General features: G+C 48.3%; 3 protein-coding genes across 3 annotated transcripts in view; 2 read left to right on the top strand and 1 right to left on the bottom strand.

The window, feature by feature from the left end:
• Positions 1-12,263, bottom strand: part of bltp3b (bridge-like lipid transfer protein family member 3B) — a 30,523-nt gene extending 18,260 nt beyond the window's left edge. The window contains 4 exon segments of the mRNA XM_084482696.1: positions 464-555; positions 2,280-2,318; positions 4,296-4,458; positions 11,950-12,263. Of these exon segments, the coding sequence (XP_084338822.1) occupies positions 464-555; positions 2,280-2,318; positions 4,296-4,458; positions 11,950-11,993 (338 nt within the window). The 5' untranslated portion in view covers positions 11,994-12,263.
• Positions 568-2,272, top strand: LOC311362821 (cerebellin-3-like). Its single transcript, XM_084482705.1, has one exon. The coding sequence runs from the start codon at positions 1,250-1,252 to the stop codon at positions 1,985-1,987; it is 738 nt and encodes a 245-aa protein (XP_084338831.1). The 5' UTR covers positions 568-1,249; the 3' UTR covers positions 1,988-2,272.
• Positions 12,264-14,064: 1,801 nt separating the features above from the next.
• On the top strand, positions 14,065-19,448 carry ckap4 (cytoskeleton associated protein 4). The gene is made up of 2 exons (XM_084482703.1): positions 14,065-14,530; positions 18,027-19,448. Exons 1-2 carry the CDS (start codon positions 14,192-14,194, stop codon positions 19,203-19,205), a joined length of 1,518 nt encoding a protein of 505 aa, XP_084338829.1. The 5' UTR covers positions 14,065-14,191; the 3' UTR covers positions 19,206-19,448.
• Positions 19,449-20,696: the final 1,248 nt, after the last annotated feature.

The raw sequence follows: 20,696 nt of genomic DNA, 5'->3' as shown, positions 1-20,696 counted from the left end.
TCATGTCAATAAAGCTCTTTGAATTTAATTGAGAGACACAGAAAGACCAGGGAGACACAGACAAACAGATAGCGATCTTTTAGTTTTTTTGTATCAATGTTTTTTTTATCTTTGAGACACTTTTTAATTGCTTTAACAATGTTCATGTTTATTTGGCAAAAAAAAGCTATTTTCAATTTGATTCAACAGAGATCGAGAGAGAGCCACAGACTGACAGACAGACAGATAGATAGAGATTTAGATAGATAGAGACAGACCGAAAAGAGAGACAGACAGAGAGTCAGGAGACAGACACAGGGACAAGACACAGACAAACAGTCAGACAGTCAGACAGGCTGACAGACCAACAGAGAGAGAGACAGATATGAACCTCAAACCAAGACTTTATAAGTACTATAAATATCTCTTTTTTTATTTATTTATTTATTTTTGAATCGGCCCATTAGACATGTCCAAGGCTCACCTCTGGCCGGAGGCGGTTGCTATGGGTGATGGGCCGTTGGGTGGGCGTGGCTCATCGCAGGTACTCATCTCCATCACCACCTTGTCCAGAGTCTAGACACCACAGAAGAGGGTCACAGTAACGTTAGATTAGCATGGGTGGACATCAGGTGAACTATCTCTGAGTCACTGAGCTCCTGACCACTATCAGAAACTAACAACTCAATTACCATATTATACCATACAATACTAGAAGAACCAGCCCTTGGCAAACAACTGCATCCACCTCACACTCACTTCCAATGTTTAAACATGAGTAGCACAGCATTGTGCTTGATCCGTATCGCAGAACCCACAACAGCCTTCCGCCCTGTTGATGCATCCGATACAGATGACAATAGGAAAGGGTTGCCCGAGAAATGAATACAATGTCTGTGCCAGACACGGTATATGTGCTCCCGCTTTCTGTTTTATTCGTTGTTATCGCGCCGTAACTTTCTCATTATCACCTTTCTTTTGAGGAGGGAAGGCGGCAGGGTTGGACTAGTCTTACGCAACAGCGAGCAGCGGGGATAAATACGACCTGCACTGGGGCCGGGAGACCAGACCAAACGAAGGAACTGGGAGAGCACACTGGAACCAGTCCGCTGAACACCACGCCAAGACCCACCTGAAGACCAGACCGGGCCAGACCAGACCAAGACCCACCTGAAGACCAATCTAAACCACATCCACCTCAAGACCAGACCAAGAAACCGAGATCAGAGCGACCCGAGGAGAAGACCCAACGGACGTCCAGAAGAGAACCATGGTGCACGCCTTCCTCCTCCTGGCGGTCTTCGTCGCCGGCGGCCTGTGCCAGGAAAACAACACGTCCTGGGGCCGCGGCGCCAGCCTGGCCGTCTGCCAGCCCGACAGCTGCGCTCTGATCAGCGAGCTGTCCGCCCTGCGGGAGCGGCTGGCGGGCATGGTCCAAGTGCAGGACGGCCTGCTGGACACCGTCCGCACGCTGGTGAAGGAGACGGCGGCCAGCCACGCCCGGCAGGAGGTCAGCATCCGCGAGACGCAGGAGCTCCGCAAGCTGAACCAGGACCAGAACCAGGAGCTGAAGACCATGCGGGCCAGCATGACGTCGGCGCCCCACCGGGTTGCCTTCTCTGTGGCGCTGGGCGACTCCGTGGGCCCCTTCGACCAGGACACCACGCTCAAGTACCAGCGCATCCTGTCCAACATGGGCAGCGGCTACAACCCGGCCACGGGCTCCTTCACCGCCGCGGTGCGCGGCGTGTACTACTTCAGCTACACCATGTACAACAACAACTCGGGCCAGCCCAACTCGGTGGTGTCTCTGATGATGAACAGCCAGAGGATGGTGTCCACCTGGGACACCGAGGGCGGCGACAGCCACGACAGCGCCACCAACGCCGCCGTGGTGCGGCTGGAGGCCGGGGACAGCGTCTTCATCAGGCTGTACGCCAACCGCATTCTCTACGACGACAGCTACTACTACAACACCTTCAGCGGCTTCATGCTCTTCCCCATGTGAGGCCTCAGCCGTCGTGTGAGGGTTCGAGGGCCACGGTGTGATTGGCAGGACTTGATGTTGATTGGTTGAAAGCAAGGGTTGGCTGGATTCGATGGTTGTTTGGACAGAAATATATATTTTTATAGATTTGACGATGATTATTTTCGTGCCTCTTCCTGATCCTCGAATACAAATAAAATTGAATACATGACATTAACACTGTGATGGTGTGAGTTCTTGACAGAGAGAGAGAGATAGACAGAGACAGAGACAGAGAGAGACAGACAGACAGACAGATAGACAGACGGCTTACCAGCGAGATGGGGTGGGTCTTCAGTTTGGTCCATGGTATCTGTCAAGAGAGACGACACGAAAGGAAAGACACATTCAGCCACTGTAATATTTTAAACAAATCATACACAGATGGACTGGCCTTAATAACTACCTCTACAGACTGTCTGGTTCAGCTTCATCAGTTAACAAGGTAAACATCTTGTGATCAACCGACCGGTCACACAGCAGATAGGAGCAGCTTATTATTGACAGAGACATTACTGTGTTCTGGTGTTTTCACCTTTAGGTTGTCGTTAGTCAAACAAGTTGTTTTAGTTCGTATTTTGAGACACCTAAAAAACTGTTAAACAGTGTCATTCACCGTCATTTTAGAACATTGAAAAAAAAAAAGGGGGCAAATCTTTTGGGGATTCAGCTGAGGAGATCAGATGTATTTTAAACAGAACTCAATACTTCACATCCTTCACCAGAATGGCAGCAACAGAATCATAGTGCTCACACCCACAGACACACACACAGACAGAGAGACCCACAGACACACACACAGCCAGAGAGACCCACAGACACACACACAGACAGAGAGACCCACAGACACACACACAGCCAGAGAGACCCACAGACACACACACAGACAGAGAGACCCACAGACACACATACAGCCAGAGAGACCCACAGACACACACACAGCCAGAGAGACCCACAGACACACACACAGACAGAGAGACCCACAGACACACATACAGCCAGAGAGACCCACAGAGTGAAGAACACACCCTCTCAGGACCTGCTACTGCACTCAGTTATTACTGGTGGTTGTGAGACAGGATATGCCGCCCTGCTCACTGTGACTTTAATTCATGACTGCTTGTTATAAATCGCTGCATAAGATGTTTGACATCCATCCCATAATTAACAATGATGAAATGTTGTGTTCAAAATGTATTTTATCCCTGTGGCAATAAAAAAACTAAACAATAAATGTTGTACGTTGTAGTTCTGCTGAGCTGGGCATTGCCACGGGATTTAAAAAAAAAACAACAACACACACATACATACACCACCACCAGGGTGTGTGTGTTGACCAAAGCTGTGGTTCTCTGGCATTGAGTTAGGGAGTGAACGAGTGAGTGAGAGCGAGGTGTGAGTGAGTGGATTGTGAGTGTGAGTGTGTGAGTGAGTGAGTGAGTGTATTTGACAAGTAATATTTTCATGTAAACACATTAGAGACGTGCGACAAACGGCTGAATTGATTTTCCTCATGTGGACTCTAGCCAGACTCTAATCCACAGTGCTGGTGCATCTCTGAGGTCATTCCTCATCCGTCTGAAGGTCACATGTAGAAATGTTAGGGCATAAACACATCAAGTAGGCTTCATCTCATTATTAATGTTCTACTCTCACCCATAAAACTCTAGGACATACTTCACTAGTTAGTGACTGTGTGAGTGAGTGAGTGAGTGAGTGAGTGAGTGAGAGCTAGGTGGGAGTGAGTGACAGCTAGGTGTGAGTGAGTGAGAGAGAGTGTTACCATGATGGTGGCCTTGTTGTGTGTGTGTCTGTGAGTGTGTTACCCTGATGGTGGTCTTGTGGTGTGTGTGTCTGTGTGTTACAATGATGGTTGCCTTGTTGTGTGTGTGTGTGTGTGTGTGTGTGTGTGTGTGTGTGTGTGTGTGTGTGTGTGTGTGTGTGTGTGTGTGTGTGTGTGTGTGTGTGTGTGTTACCCTGATGGTGGTCTTGTTGTGTGAGTGTGTGAGTTACCCTGATGGTGACCTTGTTGTGTGTGTGTCTGTGAGTGTGTTACCCTGATGGTGACCTTGTTGTGTGCGTGTCTGTGAGTGTGTTACCCTGATGGTGGCCTTGTTGTGTGAGTGTGTGTGTTACCCTGATGGTGGCCTTGTTGTGTGAGTGTGTGTGTTACCCTGATGGTGGCCTTGTTGTGTGAGTGTGTGTGTTACCCTGATGGTGGCATTGTTGTGTGTGTGAGTGTGTGTGTTACCCTGATGGTGGCCTTGTTGTGTGTGTGTGCGTGAGTTACCCTGATGGTGGCCTTGTTGCAGCCCACCCGGTTGATGGCCAGCCACGTGGGCAGGTCCAGCAGGCTCTGCAGAACCTCCTCGTCCAGCTCCAGGTTGGTCAGCTGCCCCTCCCCCTTCAGTGTGCTCAGGTTGATTTTGTCTGGGGACAGGTTCTTAGCAAACCTACACACACACACACACACACACACACACACACACACACACACACACACACACACACACACACACACACACACACACACACACACACACACACACACACACACACACACACACAGCATTAGAGGGGTCTGGAGACACACATACACCTTTATGGGTAGTCTGGATAGATTACATATTATATTAGATACAGAAGCGCTGTGAACTTTTTGATAAAGATGTGATGGAATTCATGGGGGGGGGGAGGAGGGAGGAACAGGCTGGGGTTGGGATGCAAGACCATGCAGAACAAATACCTGTGTGTGTGTGTGTGTGTGTGGGGGGGGGGGGGGTCAGGTTGATTATTAATATTTGGAATGCTGTGTCGTAAGTATTGATCATTCCAAATAAATGAATTATCTCTGTGTGTGTGTGTGTGTGTGTGTGTGTGTGTGTGTGTGTGTGTGTGTGTGTGTGTGTGTGGGGGGGGGGGGGGTCAGGTTGATTATTTAGTTAATTGTTAGCAGAGATTATACTGATACTAGAGATACTAGGGCCTCTCTACAGAGGGCCATGTTATAAACACTTGAGTTGAGCTGCTGTGTGAATCTACGCTTTGTCATTGTTATTTTGATAGTTGTCATTTATCTTATATAACATTTTCGGCCCATAGCTTCAGAAAATGTAATATTGTGTTGTTTATCTTTCAGTTGAGTTTGCTCAAACAAAGTCAGTCCACTTGGTTGCACCATCGGCTGTGGTAACTTGTGGTGATAGTCGAGTGCCAATCACCAAAGAACACACACACACACACACACACACACACACACACACACACACACACACACACACACACACACACACACACACACACACACACACACACACACACACACACACACACACACACACTGTGTGGGAGAAGTATTCTCCCAACCTGAAGATGAGCCAACATTCTAGTTCATTGAGACACATTTATGAGAGGACAGAATACATATTTAATCATTGAAGGTTATTCACCAAGCTCTTTGTTTCTTCTGATGTCATCAACACATCAGTTGTCAACACAGACTTAGAGCTTCAACTTTACAATCCAAACAGACTTAAACCCATAGTGTGTCACAGTGACTACACTATAAATATACCATTTCCGAGAGGAACACACACACACACACACACGCACACACACACACACACACACACACACAAACACAAGTGTGTGCCCTAGCCTTGTGACCAGTTAAATATTCATCCCACTCCACTGATCAAATATCCACCTAGCTAGCCAGCGACACATCGTCATCTCTCTCCCTCTCACTCTCCTTCTCCTCTCCACCCTGACGTAAACCTGAAGACCACACTGCAGAACCAGAGGCCTGGAGAGACCGGAGGAGCCTTACAGAGACAGACTGAGATGGACCAAACGAGAGAGAGAGACAAACAAAGCAGACGACAGAGGCCGAGAGGGATAGAGTCAGAGAGAGGAGGTAGTGTTGCGAGGGCCTTTCTGTGGTGCAGGAATATTTCACTTTTCTAAATCAGGAGCCATGCACGGGGGCTGGGCTATTACAACATGTAACTCTCCTGCAGGTTACGAAACAACACCCACTAACCAACAGTGTGGCCATCAGCCCCTCATCTCCATCCCAGCTGCCCGGTGTTCAGGGGGGGGGGGGGGGGGGGGGGAGATAACAGTGGACCTGTGGAGCTCAGAAGAGTGCAGATTACGCCCCACGAGGCGGCCTTCAACTGGACCCTGGGAACTGAAAAACTTCCTAAAATGCATCTAGTGTGTTCGGTGAGTGCACTAGATGCATTTCAGGAAGTGTTCTAACGAAACAAATATGCAACATGGCTTCCTGAAAGCGGCCCCTTACAGAAACAAGATAAGAGCTGAGACGTGAATCAGCTCCACAAAGAATACTTGTTTCTGAGTGGATTAATAAAAGCTTTAAACTGAAGGGCTGTCCGACATCAAAGTGAACATAATGACCCAGTGGTCAGCACTGTCAGCCCTGATCCTCTTTGTTAGTGGAGACCTGTAGAATGACCAGCTCAGCCTTTTGGGGTCAAGTCCCCCTCTTCCATCCCTCACAGCAGCAGGGTGAAAACACCTTGGCCCAAACAAACAGAGCCGGTGGGTGTGATCACTAACTTCTGCGGGGACAGTGATGGGAGACGGAGGGATGGCCGTTTGTAACTGGATGAGGGGAGCAGCGCACTAGTGGATAACAAGGTTCTTGACTCACAGCCTGAAGGTTCTGGGTTTGAGATCCCAGTATCCGAGGCTCACACCAAGGCTGCTCCTTGATCTGAGCTTAGGCTGTCCGAAGTTAACGAGTAAGGTGCTTTGGAGAAATGAATATGATTAACCTAATTCAGCAATAAAATGAAGGACATTTATGAATGGTGTGTGAGTGATCTGCTATGCATGAGCAGAACCCACAGTGGCTGATGGGACCAAATAGAGACAATACGCCTGGTAGCCACCAAGCTGTGGAAAAATGATGTCACTTCCTCTTCCTCGAGTTTCAACCCCTTGTCCCAGTTCTGGCCTCTCAACTGGTCTGTCCATCACTCACAGAGAGCCCATAAAACTCATCGACGACTGCTCGATCACAATCAAAGACTGGATCTGGAGGGAGTCATTAAGCAGTAAAAACAGTGGAACCCACGGCCTGACCCTGGACCCTATAGCAATCACAAGGGGCGTGACGCTACACGTATTCACACCGCAGCGTTTCCGTACAGGACTTTGGGTCGACACGAATGTGTTCCGATACGAGTGTAAACAGCAGGTTAGGGGAACACAGAACACAAATCCCACACCGACAAAACTAGTGCCAGCGTTGTCCGACGTTGTGTTTCTGGCAACATGTCCAACATGTTAACTCATCTGAACCCCGCCACGACGTGATAATCACCGCGAGGCGAGGTGGACGATGTGTTTACACATTAAGAGAGAGACAGGTGTGCGTGTTGCTTGGCGCTGAGCTGTCATCCCTCATGGAGTTCTTCTTCACCCAAGGCTGCGTGTGTTTTTCTGAATGGGAGCAGCTGGTGATCCTCGCTCTGAGCAGCAGGATCCTTCACTGGATGTGCTGCAGGATGACGTGAGCGTGAACGTGTGATTCTGTGTTCATCAGTTCATCATGTGGATGACATAGGAAATAGGACTTTCAGTTCTGCTGAGACACAAATATTTTCAAACAAAACTGTCCCTGGTGTGTTTTATTACGTTCAGTCAATTTCCTAAGAAAAGGTGAGACAATATATTAGCAGGCCTACAAGCTAGAGCTGTTAATGGTTCACTTTAGACAATGTGGAAAGGTGAATTTATTTTATATATATATATATATATATATATATATATTGGATAATGTATTTATTGGAGATTTAATTAGTTTGCACCATAATTCTTATGTATTTTATATTATGTAATTTAGTTCAATTTAATAAATTTCATAAAAACTATTGTAAACTGTTGGTGGAACTGAAAATTGACCCAACTGTGATTTCAAACCTTTTTGTGTACCTAGCGGTGAAGTCAAACCAAGTTGTGTGTACCTAACTGTGAAGTCAAACCAATGTGTGTACCTAACTGTGAAGTCAAACCAATGTGTGTACCTAACTGTGAAGTCAAACCAATGTGTGTACCTAACTGTGAAGTCAAACCAAGTTGTGTGTACCTAACTGTGAAGTCAAACCAATGTGTGTACCTAACGGTGAAGTCAAACCAATGTGTGTACCTAACTGTGTAGTCAAACCAAGGTGTGTACCTAACGGTGAAGTCAAACCAATGTGTGTACCTAACTGTGAAGTCAAACCAAGGTGTGTACCTAACGGTGAAGTCAAACCAAGGTGTGTACCTAACTGTGAAGTCAAACCAAGGTGTGTACCTAACTGTGAAGTCAAACCAAGGTGTGTACCTAACGGTGTTTGATTCTCAAGGCCCTGCTGGGAGGTCATGAGGTCAACTCCCCAGTATGTCATCTGACCGACGTTCATAAAAAGGCAGTGAGGCATGTGTCCATCGTCTTCACATCCTTTTACTTTCCAGTTACTTTTGTGTTCCAGTTACAGAGTTCGGGTTTAGTTCTAGAACAGACTGCGTTATCAAGAGGGGGAACAATCTTGATCATTTTATTTTAAAGTGTGGTGGGATGGGCTTAAAAACAAATTTCTTTAACAAACCCAGAATTCATTATTCAATTAATTACTGTGATATCAATGTCAAGAGAGATGGACAATTTTTTGGACTTGCATGACCAGTCCACAGACACACACAAATGCAGAAGCGTTTGTGCGTGCGGTCTAAACAAACAACGTGTCGAAGAGAAGCAAGCTCGAATCGACGCCAAGAAGGACCAGAGACACTGGAATATTTATGAGGACGGAGCTTGGAAAGGTTAGGAACACACACACACACACACACTCATTAATCCAACGTAAGTAAGGAACATTACATTACATTGACTGATAGTTTTAGCATGAGCTTTGAAGACAACAGATTCTTGCAGCTCCAGCTACAAACACTTTTATAAGAACAACATCTGATTTAATCAGTGTGTCCAGGGAATAACCTCAGTACAATGACATTCATAACAGGCCCCTTCTCCCATCTCTACTAGCCAATCGGAGAGGCCAGTTCTGCCGGCAGCTGGGCTCAGAGAGTTCATGGTATATAAGAGAGGCTTCATTCAGAGCCACAGAGGGTTGTTAGTGCTGCTGCGTTCAATCAATGAAAAGACAGCGACGGAGTCACCGGTGCTGCGTTCAACCAATGAAAAGATGTCAACGGAGATACCGGTGTTGTGTTAAACCAATGAAAAGACATTGACGGAGTCACCGGTGTCAACTTCAACCAATGAAAAGACGTTGACGGAGTCACCGGTGTCGACTTCAACCAATGAAAAGACAGCGACTGAGTCATCCTCTGACTACACAGAGAAGAAGCCAAGATGCTGACTGATGACTCGTGTCGTACAGGAATGTGACTCATGACACCTCACATCCCGCCGCCGTCCCATTCAGCTGTAGAGATCCACAGCCTCAATCAATAGATGCAGTAACACCGTCTCCATCCATCACACAGCATCCATCTCTCTCTGAATGAACGCTCAGTTCATTCCCCTCCCCAAGGCCAGGGATCAGTGGAGCTTCTAGCTGCTGCTGGTCATCCATCTTGTCAGAGAGTGCGAAGAGAGAGAGAGAAGATTGGAAGCGTGCTTCAGGTTTTGGTCCTGTCCACCTCCACCCTTGTTCATCTGGAGAAGACCCCACTGAAGTAAGTCCTATCAGACCTGGCTGGTTTCAGATGATCAGCGCTCAGTTAGATTTAACCTAACCTAACCATCAGCCTAGCTCCACCTCCAGACCTCCAGCCTGGTGACCTGCTGACCTCCACCCTGGTGACCTACTGACCTCCAGCCTGGTGACCTGCTGACCACCGGGCAGATCGTGATCAGACATAAAATTGACTCAGAGAAAAGGTTTAATGAGGGAATTTGAAGCTGGTGCATTCCAACGATGTAGAGAGGAAGAGGTCTCAGCTTTGAGGTCCAGACAAACACACACGTCATCCAACAGGACATGACTTCCCAATACTGGTCAGCAAGCTACCCTGGGCCCTAGGGATGGAACTACACACCTGTTTCCCACACATAGGCCAATGTGTGGCACTGCGCCACAGATTGAACAACGAGCGCCACAAATTGATTCCGCTTTTCTTATTTATTTTTACTTGAACACGATTTTTAAATGTAACTCCGCCAGCCCGTAACCCCCCCCCGTCAACAACTCCGCCAGCATGTAATCACGCCTCCCCTCCCCCCCCCCCCTCCGTCAACAAATCCGCCACACATTGCTACCTGGTCTGTGGGAAACACTGCACCTACTGGTCAGCAAGCTCCCCTGGGCCCCAGGGATGGAACTACACACCTACTGGTCAGCAAGCTCCCCTGGGCCCCAGGGATGGAACTGCACACCTACTGGTCAGTAAGCTCCCCTGTAGCTAGGGATGGAACTGCACACCTACTGGTCAGTAAGCTCCCCCGTAGCTAGGGATGGAACTACACACCTACTGGTCAGTAAGTTCCCCTGGGCCCTAGGGATGGAACTACACACCTACTGGTCAGTGAGCTCCCCTGGGCCCTAGGGATGGAACTACACACATACTGGTCAGTAAGCTCCCCTGTAGCTAGGGATGGAACTACACACATACTGGTCAGTAAGCTCCCCAGTAGCTAGGGGTGGAACTAGAAGCAGGGACCTTGAAGGCCTCTTCACCTCAATGCTGAACCCCCACCTGCTCTTCAGGGCATGGATCTGAACACACTGAGGTCAAAGGTCATGAAACCCAGCCTAATAAACCGTTAATAGTCGCCCGCAGAAGGAAGATGTTGCGAAATCTCTGAAGAACTATCAATGGCCGTGCGTCGTCACACTCACCCGACCGTGATGACACCCATCCGTCACTGGCCAGAACCAGCCGGGATTGGTCAGCTGTCACACCAGCCAGCCAATGAATATCAATGAATCAGATCTGATGACACGCTTCATGTATATGAGCTCAGACTATGGTTCTTTCCTGTGTCGTCATGGTTCCTGGTGCTGATGCTGAGGCCCCTAAGACCACTAAACGGTACGCTGTACCCTACACTCATTTACTGCTTACATACACAACACATGCATACACAAAATAGGGGACGGTATAGATACAAAGAAGCGTTTGTGGACATTATAAATGCATGCTATTATTTCTGTCCATTCTCATTCTGTGTGCGCTAAATGCACAAGTTAGTCATTGTACAACGAACAGTTACAATCCTAGTCTCATTCAATGATGACAATGGTTTTCCAGGAACTAGGCTACTACTTGCAATCAGGAATTTATCAAATAATTCAGAAATGTTTCTAAAAACATGTTCAGTACACAAGTACACTACGCAACCAAAAGCAAACGTTTATAACTCCTGGTGGAAATATTCATATGAAACAGGGAACGAGGAAGTATTGCTTTGGTCTGCCAGGGCAGTAGAAGCTACAACCAAGCTATGTTATGTTATGACCCCCTGCTGTGCCATGTGGCGGTCATGGGGAAGAGACACCATGCTGGGCTGAGTGTCCAGGATTAGTCCAGTCTGTGAGGACTAACACCAGGGGCAGAGGTTAGCCCTAACTAGAGAGGTTAGCCCTCACTAGAGAGGTAAGCCCTCACTAGAGAGAGGTTAGCCCTCACTAGAGAGGTTAGCCCTCACTAGAGAGGTAAGCCCTCACTTGGGGGAGAGGTTAGCCCTCACTAGAGAGAAGTTAGCAGGTTAGCTCCTGAAGTTAGCAGGTTAGCGCTTGTCTCAAGCTCGTCGACGCGAGAGAAAACATGAAATATGTACAAGGTGGCCCGTAGCCGACACGGGCTAAGGCTTTACCCGGGTTAGGAGATAGACCGGGGTAAGGACATAGCCCGGATTAGGAGACAACCCGGGGGTCACCCGGGGGGACGGGGTGAACACTGACCTGGAGAGATGCTTCAGGATCTGCTTCTTGATCAGCCCGGCCATGACAGACACTAGAGGTTCAGACTGACAGCTAGCCGCTAGCCGCTAGCTCGAATGCTAGCTGTTCTCCACCGGCGGCGGGTTTATTACGACACCTCCACCCTCATCCTCCAGTCCATCTTCGTCCTGGCGGCCGTGATGCTCGGGTCTGGAGGGGTTCCTTCGCACATCAAACCCTACGTAGGCGGAATCCAGGTCCCAGAGAGAGGTACCTACTAGCTAGTCCCGGGCATCACTAAGACCGTTAATGTGCAGCTCTGACCGTCAGACGATACGAACACAACACCTGGCAGCGGGAGGAGCCGTGTCACGGCGAGGGGCGGGGAGACAGAACGCTGAGGTCTGTGGGCGGGGACAGAACGCTGTGAGGTCTGTGGGCGGGGACAGAACGCCGTGAGGTCTGTGGGCGGGGACAGAACGCTGTGAGGTCTGTGGGCGGGGTCAGAACGTCAAGCTTTTGCTGGCGTGGATAGCTCGTTAAGATGTGTGGGCGTGGACCGAACGGTAATGTTTGTGGGCGGCGAAAGAACGTAATGAATTGTGGGCGGGGCTTACAGGCCATAGAATGTTAAAGCCGTCTGATTCACTGGAGGAAGTAGAAAGAAAATATAACGATTTTCTTGTTCACCTGTCATGTTTAGGCCTAGGTTAATATAAAGAAAAAAAAAACCTTAACATTAAGAAGAAACATTAAGAAGAACTTGCCTATGATATGATATGTTTAATTTCTCTGCTCGCCATTATGAATAGTTGGTTATTGTCGTCATAAACTGTCCTCCAGCGCCATCTAGTGTTTAAATCGACGAAATGTTCTTCAAACGATGAAACCAATGTACATTCCTGTGCAGGACATTGGTCCAGAGAAGATAAGGAGTTCACGTTTCATGCTTGTGGAAAAGCATTGAATATAAATTAGTTGAGGGCCTCATTAAACGTTCTACACTCAACTAGTCTACTGATCAGATAAAAGCGCATGTAAACGTTTCAAGTGGCCGGGCCTGTTATTAAGTAGTATCCTGTTAGGATTTATAAAAAAAAGACCCTCCCACCAAGGCGTTGACTTGAGGAACTTCCCTTGAGGAAAGATAAGGTTCGCCTGCAAAACAGAAAAAGACAGATACATTAATAAGATGAGTTAAGAGATACTTATTGGAGAAACTAAGGGTTTTATAAGAGTTAATAGTTACTTATTGGAGAAACTAAGGTTTTTATAAGAGTTAAGAAATACTTATTGGATAACCTTATATTACTCCAGCTGACTGATGCCACGTATGAAGGGAGGGGGCGACGGAGGAACCGGTTCTATTGGCTCAGGAGCCTTCAAATCAGCTCCCTGAGCGGGGATGGGATGGAGAACGGTTATAAAAGTAAATTAAAAAACTGAAGCGTCACCAGGGGGTCGCCCTGCAGCTTACAGCGGTGTAACATGAACTCTCAGCTCATTTGCATTCCACTCTTCCTCAGGTTGTTATTGAACCCAGAGTTAATCAGATGCATGTACAGAATGTACAACATGTGTGTAAACATTCTGACGCCACAGGCGTCTCGGATGATGCAGAATCCGGACTGCTCCAGCCTTAAGCTGACTGATGCCACGTATGAAGGGGGGGTGGGGGGGTGTGGGGCGACGGAGGAACCGGTTCTATTGGCTCAGGAGCCTTTAGTTCCCTGAGCGGGGATGGGATGGAGAACGGTTATAAAAGTAAATTAAAAAACTGAAGCGTCACCAGGGGGTCGCCCTGCAGCTGACAGCGGTGTAACATGAACTCTCAGCTCATTTGCATTCCACTCTCCCTCAGGTTGTTACTCAACCCAGAGTTAATCATTACAGAATGTACAACATGTGTGTGTGAACATTCCGACGCCACAGGCGTCTCGGATGATGCATCCTTTCTTCTTGCAACATGATGAGAAAGTGTGACAAACATGATGATAAGTAAAACAGGACCAGTGGCTTCGGGTTACAAACCCGGCGGCTTCAAGCAGACCCCTTCCAATTTTAACACACACACCCAAGCCCCCATTCCTGGGTTTAACATAGACACCATCCCCCTGCCCCTGAACCAGCCCCAGGAAAGCCACGACGCGCTCCCTGATACGCTGAAGGTCCGGGACTATAAGGTCTCCGGGACGCTCCTCTCTACTCAGCGTCAGTTCGTGACGCGTCACTGCTCCAGAAAACATCTCATCCGACAACAGAGATGACGGCGAAGAACCGCAACAAGGCGAGCTCCGGGGAAAATACCACCACTGCTGCTGATGCTGCCCAGGTCGACGCGTCGACAAAAGTGGAGAAAAGTAGCGATGGGGTCTCAGGAGCCGCGAGTCCCGGGTCTGGACCCAGCAGCGGTGGAGGTGGAGGTGGAGGCTACCAGGTGCTTCTCTTATTGTTTTCCTTCGCACTGGTCGTCGGAGGAGGTTTTGCGGCGTTTTATCTCCAACAGGCCCTAGATGAAGTTCACCAGATTGGTGCCAAGAATGAGGAAACCGCGCTGGAGAACGCAAAGTTACACGGGAGGATGGAAAGCGTTCTTGAACAGGTAAGCGACTCACAACTGGTTCTCGATCCTTGCAATTCGATTCATACGTTATGCGTAAAACATGTTTCTTCAGGGCCATCGATCACCATGTAATTACAGTGTAACAGGCCATCGAACACCGTGTCCTAACAGTGTAACAGGCTCGACATACCTTCAAAAAGCTTTGAAGATGGTCACCCTGACTCTTAAAAGTTTTATTAGGCTACATCATCCATCACTTGAGGCGATGGGTTTACTCAACCCTTATCTCCAATCATCCCGTTTTCTTTAACCTTTCTGTCGTGTTCGGGTCAAATGTGACCGATTTCCTACTTTCATCAATCATAAATATTGTGTTTTACATTTTATTGTCTCAAGGCCTTATGATATCCTCCACACTAGGCATTTTAACATATACAATTGCTGATCACCACTTTCATTGAATTTTGAGTGGTTTAGTCATCTTTGTAAAACCTGTGGTGTTCCCGGTCAAAAATGACCGCCATAGGAAATGAATGGGTGACCCTAGATTGTGTTCATCCATCAGATAGTACACAACCACAAATTCACCATCACCACCGCACACACACCCAATTTTTGTGTCTATTCTTTGTATATTCACTGCAGTTATTCATGTAAACCAGTAGTCTGAGACATTGTTTACAGCTTAAAGGGGAGTTAAATAAAATTTGGTGATGATCCATTTTTTTTGTGTGTTAATGTAAGAGCATCAAATTTGACCGGGAGCACCAAAGTAAGGGCAGAGAAACGAACACGACACAAAGGTTAAAGAAACTTTGAAGTTAAGTTTTAAGGTGGATCGTGTGGGACAGAGGAGCTACAACAATGCCTTCTTTGTCATTGACCTATATAGGTTTGCTTTTTTTCTCCAAAGCCAAAGAGGAAAAAAATGAATATGCAAATGAGCATAATATGCACCTCAAACCCATCCCTGCCCCAAAGGACAGGGATGGGTTTGAGGTTTGAGGTTTGAGGTGCATGGTTTGGCACCAATCTGGTGAACTTCATCTAGGGCCTGTTGGAGATAAAACGCTGCAAAACCTCCTCCGACGACCAGTGCGAAGGAAAACAATAAGAGAAGCACCTGGTAGCGACGCCGGCTTTGCCCATCCCTCCCGTGTCATAACAAAACAGGCTCGACGTACCTTCAAAAAGCTTTGAAGATGGTCACCATGACTCTTAACATTTTATTACATCATCCATCACTTGAGGCAATGGGTTTACTCAACCCTTATCTCCAATCATCCCGTTTTCTTTAACCTTTCTGTCGTGTTCGGGTAAAATCTGACCGATTTCCTACTTTCATCAATCATAAATATTGTGTTTTACATTTTATTGTCTCAAGGCCTTATGATATCCTCCACACTAGGTATTTGAACATATACAATTGCTGATCACCACTTTCATTGAATTTTGAGTGGTTTAGTCATCTTTGTAAAACCTGTGGTGTTCCCGGTCAAAAATGACCGCCATAGGAAATGAATGGGTGACCCTAGATTGTGTTCATCCATCAGATAGTACACAACCACAAATTCACCATCACCACCGCACACACACGCAATTTTTGTGTCTATTCTTTGTATATTCACTGCAGTTATTCATGTAAACCAGTAGTCTGAGACATTGTTTACAGCTTAAAGGGGAGTTAAATAAAATTTGGTGATGATAAAAAAATTTTGTGTGTTAATGTAAGAGCAGTTAAAACAGGCCAGTCAAATTTGACCGGGAGCACCAAAGTAAGGGCAGAGGAACGAACACGACACAAAGGTTAAAGAAACTTTGAAGTTAAGTTTTAAGGTGGATCGTGTGGGACAGAGGAGCTACAACAATGCCTTCTTTGTCATTGACCTATAATAGGTTTGCTTTTTTTCTCCAAAGCCAAATGGGAAAAAAATGAATATGCAAATGAGAATAATGCACCTCAAACCCATCCCTGCCCCAAAGGACAGGGATGGGTTTGAGGTTTGAGGTTTGAGGTTTGAGGTGCATGGTTTGGCACTGATCTGGTGAACTTCATCTAGGGCCTGTTGGAGATAAAACGCCGCAAAACCTCCTCCGGCGCCTGACTCTTAACGTTTTATTAGATCATCAATCACTTGAGGCGCTGGGTTTACTCAACCCTTATCTCCAATCATCCCGTTTTCTTTAAAGAAACTTTGAAGTTAAGTTTTAAGGTGGATCTTGTGGGACAGAGGAGCTACAACAATGCCTTCTTTGTCATCGACCTATATAGGTTTGCTTTTTTTCTCCAAAGCCAAAGGGGAAAAAAAACAAATATGCAAATGAGGATAATATGCACCTCTGAGGTTTGAGGTTTGAGGTGCACGGTTTGGCACCAATTTGGTGAACTTCATCTAGGGCCTGTTGGAGATACAACGCCGCAAAACCTCCTCTGACGACCAGTGAGAAGGAAAACAATAAGAGAAGCACCTGGTAGAGACGCCGGCTTTGCCCTTCCCTCCCGTGTCATAACATTTGAACATATACAATTGCTGATCACCACTTTCATTGAATTTTGAGTGGTTTAGTCATCTTTGTAAAACCTGTGGTGTTCCCGGTCAAAAATGACCGCCATAGGAAATGAATGGGTGACCCTAGATTGTGTTCATCCATCAGATAGCACACGACCACAAATCCACCATCACCACCGCACACACACACAATTTGTGTGTCTATTCTTTGTATATTCACTGCAGTTATTCATGTAAACCAGTAGTCTGAGACATTGTTTACAGCTTAAAGGGGGGGTTAAATAAAATTAGAGACCAGTTAAAACAGGCCGGTCAAATTTGACCGGGAGCACCAAAGTAAGGGCAGAGGAACGAACACGACACAAAGGTTAAAGAAACTTTGAAGTTAAGTTTTAAGGTGGATCGAGGAGAGGAGGAGCTACAACAATGCCTTCTTTGTCATTGACCTATAATAGGTTTGCTTTTTTCTCCAAAGCCAAATGGGAAAAAAACGAATATGCAAATTAGCATAATATGCACCTCAAACCTATCCCTGCCCTTTGGGGCAGGGATGAGGTTTGAGATTTGAGGTGCATGGTTTGGCACCTGGTTTGGCATCTGGTGAACTTCTGGAGATGAAACACTGCAAAACCTCCTCCGGCGACCAGTGGAAGGAAAACAATAAAGCAACTGGTAGCGACGCCGGCTTTGCCCATCCCTCCCGTGTCGTAACAGTGTAACAGGCTCGACGCACCTTCAAAAAGCTTTGAAGATGGTCACCCTGACTCTTAACGTTTTATTACATCATCCATCACTTGAGGCGCTGGGTTTACTCGACCCTTATCTCCAATCATCCCGTTTTCTTTAAAGAAACTTTGAAGTTAAGTTTTAAGGTGGATCGTGTGGGACAGAGGAGCTACAACAATGCCTTCTTTGTCATCGACCTATATAGGTTTGCAAGTTATGAATGAATATGTATATGAATATAAGAGAAGCGCCTGGGAGCCACGTGTTCCAACGGTAACCACCACTGTTCCCTGTGCCAGGTGGACTCGGTGCGGCGGGCGGTGGACGGGCTGGAGGCCTCGCTGGCCGTGACGCGCTCCGAGCTGGGGGCTGCGGGGGGGCGGCTGCGGCAGGGCGAGGTGGAGAAGCAGCGGCTGGAGGAGGCGCTGCAGCGGCTGCAGAACGACCTCCTGCGGGACCTGTCGGCAGGCATCAGCCAGGTGAAGGAGGCCCGCGAGAGGGACTTCTCCTCCCTGGAGAGCACCGTGGAGACGCGCCTGGCCGAGGTCGGCCAGTCCGTGGCCTCCAGCGTGGCCGAGCTGGCCGCCGCGCAGGGCGAGGTGCGGGGGCAGCTGGCCGGCCTCCAGGCCCGCCTGGGCGAGGCCGAGGACCCGGCGGTCCTGAGGGGGGAGCTGGCGGTGTTGGCGGAGGCGGTGGAGGAGCTGGAGGAGGCGAGCCAGGCCTCGGAGGCCGGTGCCGTCCTGCTGGGCGAGCAGATCGGCGGCGTGAGCGCCGAGCTCCAGACGCGCAACCGGGAGGTGGCGTCACTGGCGCAGGAAGTGGAGACGGTGCGGGAGCTGGTGCAGGACACCGTGGGCAGCCTGAAGGTGATGGTGACGGCGGCGGAGGCCGGGCTGACGGAGCTGCGGGCCGGGTCCCAGGAGCTGGAGGCCGGGCTGGGGCGCGCCCAGGAGGCGGTGGGCCGCCTGCAGGAGGAGGCGCGGGAGCAGGCGCTGCAGCGCTCCGTAGACCTGGAGGGGCGGGCCAAGGAGTCGGACGAGGCGGCGCAGTCCGTGGCGGAGCTCTCCGCCAGGGTGGAGGCGCTGCTGGCCAGCCACGACTCCCACGAGAGCGCGCTGGCCACCCACGGCCAGGCGGCGGAGAAGGCCCGCGCCGCTCTGGTGGAGGAGCTGGAGGCGCTGAGGACCAGCGTGGAGGAGGTCCGGTCCGGTGTCGCCCAGGAGCTGGCCGCGGGGGCCTCCCTGGGGGCGCTGGACGGCAGGCTGTCCACGCTGGAGGAGAGCACCAGAGACAGCATCCAGACCCCCCAACGTCTGGAGGAGCTGAGGGCCGTGGTGGCGGCCCTCGAGGCGAAGGCCAGCCGGATGGAAGAGCACGAGCAGGCCATCTCCACCCTGCAGGTCGCTGTGGCGAAGACCACCACCTCCCTGGCCGCCCTCTCCGCCCCCAAGAAGAAGGTCAAAGCCAAGAAGCCGTAGAACACCAACAAAGCCTTTAATATCAATCTGATGAGCTGATTGTCAAAACCCTCCTGGTTCCCCCGCACATGAAGCACATGAGGTGCTGAACCCCCTGACCCGCCAGCCCAGTGGTCCTGGGGGGGGGGTCACGGTCCTGGGGGGTCACGGTCCTGGCAGGACCGACGGGCCCTGCTGTCTTCTACAACGAAGTAGACTCTCACTGCACTGTATTTTCTACTGTTTTGTTTCTATTGGTAAATTTTTTTTATTATTATTTTCATCCTGTTTTCTTTCCATAAAATTTAAGTCTCGTTTTGGGTCATTAGAACAATGTTTACAAAGTGCGTTTTGGCTTTTTCTCTTTAACAAAAAATAAAAATGACAGTAAAAACTTGGGATGTTCAATCTTCCAAACTCCTATCAGTTCTACCTGGCTAGCGAATTATTAGTGTAAAATGTAAAGGAAGGCCATAGTATGGTGTTACAACACACACTAATACATAAGCCTTTTGACATTCACTCCATTACTAATACTGGGTTTAGAGCCAACCAAAGAACAGATACAATGTACTATATGTACTTGTATGTACAGGTATGAAAGTACAAAGTACAACGTACTATATGTACTGGCGTGAAAGTACAACGTTCTACATGTACTGGTATGAAAGTAAAAAGTGCAATGTACTATATGTACTAGTATGAAAGTACAATGTACTATATATACTGATATGAAAGTACAGAGTATGATCCCAGCAGGATTGGATCGTTCATATTTTCAATTCACCATCTGGATCAACATGAGACCTCATGTCCGCTGTAATGTAGGTCAAGTCTCATAAACAATACTCTGGTATGCAGGTGTAGATGTTCCAGAATATATCATCTGGTAACTCTGGTATGAAGGGTTAGATGCTCCACAAGATCAAGATCATCTGGGCGATGGTGAATTGTGAAAACCCTGATGGACGGGTCAACTCTGTTTTTCAAGCACAAGCTTCTCAACAGTGTGTAGAGTTAGGGCACTAGGGTTAGGGTACTAGGATTAGGGTTCTAGGGTTAGGGTTCTAGGGTTAGGGTACTAGGGTTAGGGTACTAGGGTTAGGGTACCGGGGTTAAGGTACTGGGGTTAGGGTACTAGGGTTATGGTACCAGGGTTAAGGTACTAGGGTTAGGGTACCGGGGTACACTTATTGAGGGGCGTTCTTGGTCGACGCGAATACTCCCCCTGGACTTAGATTTGTTTCATATAATGGAAAGCAAAGGGAAGAGTCGAAAAAGCATGATATCACCCCTTAATAATTTAATCCATGATCTAAAAATGCACGTTGAATGACAGATGAGGAGACATACAGAACTGTTGGTCATCATTCGTATAGAAACATCAGGTGTACAGCAGGCAGGTGTTGATGATGAAGTACGAGCTGTGGTCATGGGGGTGTGTAGTGAGGAATCAGCTCCTCAGTCACTCACCAGACCTCCTTCCACCCCTCAACACGTTCAGAGTTTGAT

Source organism: Micromesistius poutassou, assembly GCF_964030765.1.
Source record: "Micromesistius poutassou genome assembly, chromosome: 18".
Lineage (NCBI taxonomy): Eukaryota > Metazoa > Chordata > Actinopteri > Gadiformes > Gadidae > Micromesistius > Micromesistius poutassou.
This window is presented reverse-complemented; position numbering and strand designations above follow the sequence as displayed.

Coding starts and splice junctions, on each gene's coding strand:
- LOC311362821 (XM_084482705.1), top strand. CDS start 1,250: ATGGTGCACGCCTTCCTCCTCCTGGCGGTCTTCGTCGCCGGCGGCCTG.
- ckap4 (XM_084482703.1), top strand. CDS start 14,192: ATGACGGCGAAGAACCGCAACAAGGCGAGCTCCGGGGAAAATACCACC. Junction 14,531..18,026: donor TGGAAAGCGTTCTTGAACAG/GTAAGCGACTCA, acceptor TCCCTGTGCCAG/GTGGACTCGGTGCGGCGGGC.